We start from the raw sequence: 1,719 nt of genomic DNA, 5'->3' as shown, positions 1-1,719 counted from the left end.
GAAAAGAGATATGGATGATAATTATACTTTCCATAGTATCTCTTAGTGTATATTTCTTGATGACAAAGAGGTTATATATTTTTTTCTGAGGAAAGTATGCACAAATACATCCTAAGCATATAATATTGTCTATACAAATTTCACCGTTATATAATACTTGTGCATAAACCTTTAGCAATTATATTGCAAACTCACCTACACAAACCTTCCAATCCTGGCAATCGGAAGATATTAGCGCAGTCTTCACAAACACGATCAACTTTCTTGTAGATCTCACGATTACCCATTCTCCCTCTACAGGTGCCCACTGTGAGACTGTCCGAGGCGATGCTGGGGAGGCTTGTCGCAAATAGTACAATCATCATCGCCAACCATGTTCTCTGCAGAGAAAAAAAGTAACGATCTACAGAGGATAGCTAAAAAGAAGACAGAATCCACGGTCACCAGAGTATAAGGAACCAATTTCCGCATATAAACAATTCTCTTCAACCCTTACCATTGCTAGACATCGCATGGTTAATACACGCAAACACGAAGTAAAATCAAGGTGCCTGATTTGGAAGTGTATCCTGGGAAAGCGGGAATGTAGTGCTGAGGTTGGTATGCTTCCACCTTTATATATGATACGCCGCTGTGACAGAGCAGTAATTACGCCCATACAGATAGCTTGAAATTTCTAAATTCGTCTGACAACCTTCTATTTTCTTCGAAAAGTGGATCTCTTGGCTTTCATGCAAGCATGCTGATATGTGTATTTTTGTGTGTGTTGTAAAAACGTGGATAAAATGTTGCATTTTATGCACAGATATAATCTGCCATATAAATAAGATCATTCTCTTTAGATAAGTGAAACGGAAGAATAATGAATAATTTTATTCGTCTATAAAGATATGTAATTTGATAAATAAAATAGAGGTAGGCATATAAGAAATTGGGAACACAATCAACAATCATGAATTCTTTTGTCGGATTTTAAAGAACTGTCACATATTTAAGGTGTTGTTAAAGATGTCACTGGAAGGGGGATGGTGAAGCAAAAGCACTGTTATTTTCTTTCACAAAGATGGAAACTGATTCTGATGAACATGTAACACGTACTCTCTTTCACATTTGTTGCATAACAGACAGCTCGCTGCCCATTGATCACACTACCTTTTAAATAATAAGGCAACAAAGATCTTTTTTTTTCCGATAACTCTTTAGGATCCTCGCTTTCCTTCCAATTAGCAACAGGAAAGAAAAAAATGTGGCCCTGCAAACATTACTCCACATTTTGGTTATCTTCTTCGGTCCGTCCAAGAGAACAATTATTTACGTGTCTCCATTAACGTATAAACTTCGGATCATGAGCATGAAGCAAGAAATAAGCGGGAGATGTGCTTCTGGGATATACTTTTAAGGGGGCTTTCTTGGGGGAAAATCATAACAAAAGGAAAATATTTTTCTGCCCACTTTTTTTGGGTCTTTTTTTCAAAGTAATTGAGTCCTTACAACCATTTGTATTTTTCTTTTAAACATCTCATTTTTTATCTATTCCCTCAGCATTAAAAACACCCCCCCCTTTAAAACTCAAAATTTTACGAAACTTTTTAAAGTGGTTTCGGGGGCCTTTTTTAAAGCTTGTCGAGCTCATGATAACATTTTTCCATATCAAATCTGAATTTTTGGAACACGAGAATTACTTCCACTTTTTGGGACATATGTGGAACCCTTCATTAT

At 36.3% G+C, this 1,719-nt stretch overlaps 1 protein-coding gene across 2 annotated transcripts in view; it reads right to left on the bottom strand.

Annotated features, from left to right (window-relative positions):
• LOC119589123 (molt-inhibiting hormone-like) overlaps positions 1-609 on the bottom strand; it is a 34,746-nt gene extending 34,137 nt beyond the window's left edge. For both annotated transcript variants that reach the window (XM_037937699.1, XM_037937698.1), the window contains exons 1-2: positions 497-609; positions 196-380 (exon numbers count right to left, since the gene is read on the bottom strand). In XM_037937699.1, coding sequence (XP_037793627.1) covers positions 196-380; positions 497-514 — 203 coding nt within the window. In that variant the 5' untranslated portion in view covers positions 515-609. The remainder of the gene's footprint in view (positions 1-195; positions 381-496) is intronic.
• Positions 610-1,719: the final 1,110 nt, after the last annotated feature.

The sequence above is a fragment of the Penaeus monodon genome, chromosome 25 (assembly GCF_015228065.2).
Source record: "Penaeus monodon isolate SGIC_2016 chromosome 25, NSTDA_Pmon_1, whole genome shotgun sequence".
NCBI lineage: Eukaryota > Metazoa > Arthropoda > Malacostraca > Decapoda > Penaeidae > Penaeus > Penaeus monodon.
This window is presented reverse-complemented; position numbering and strand designations above follow the sequence as displayed.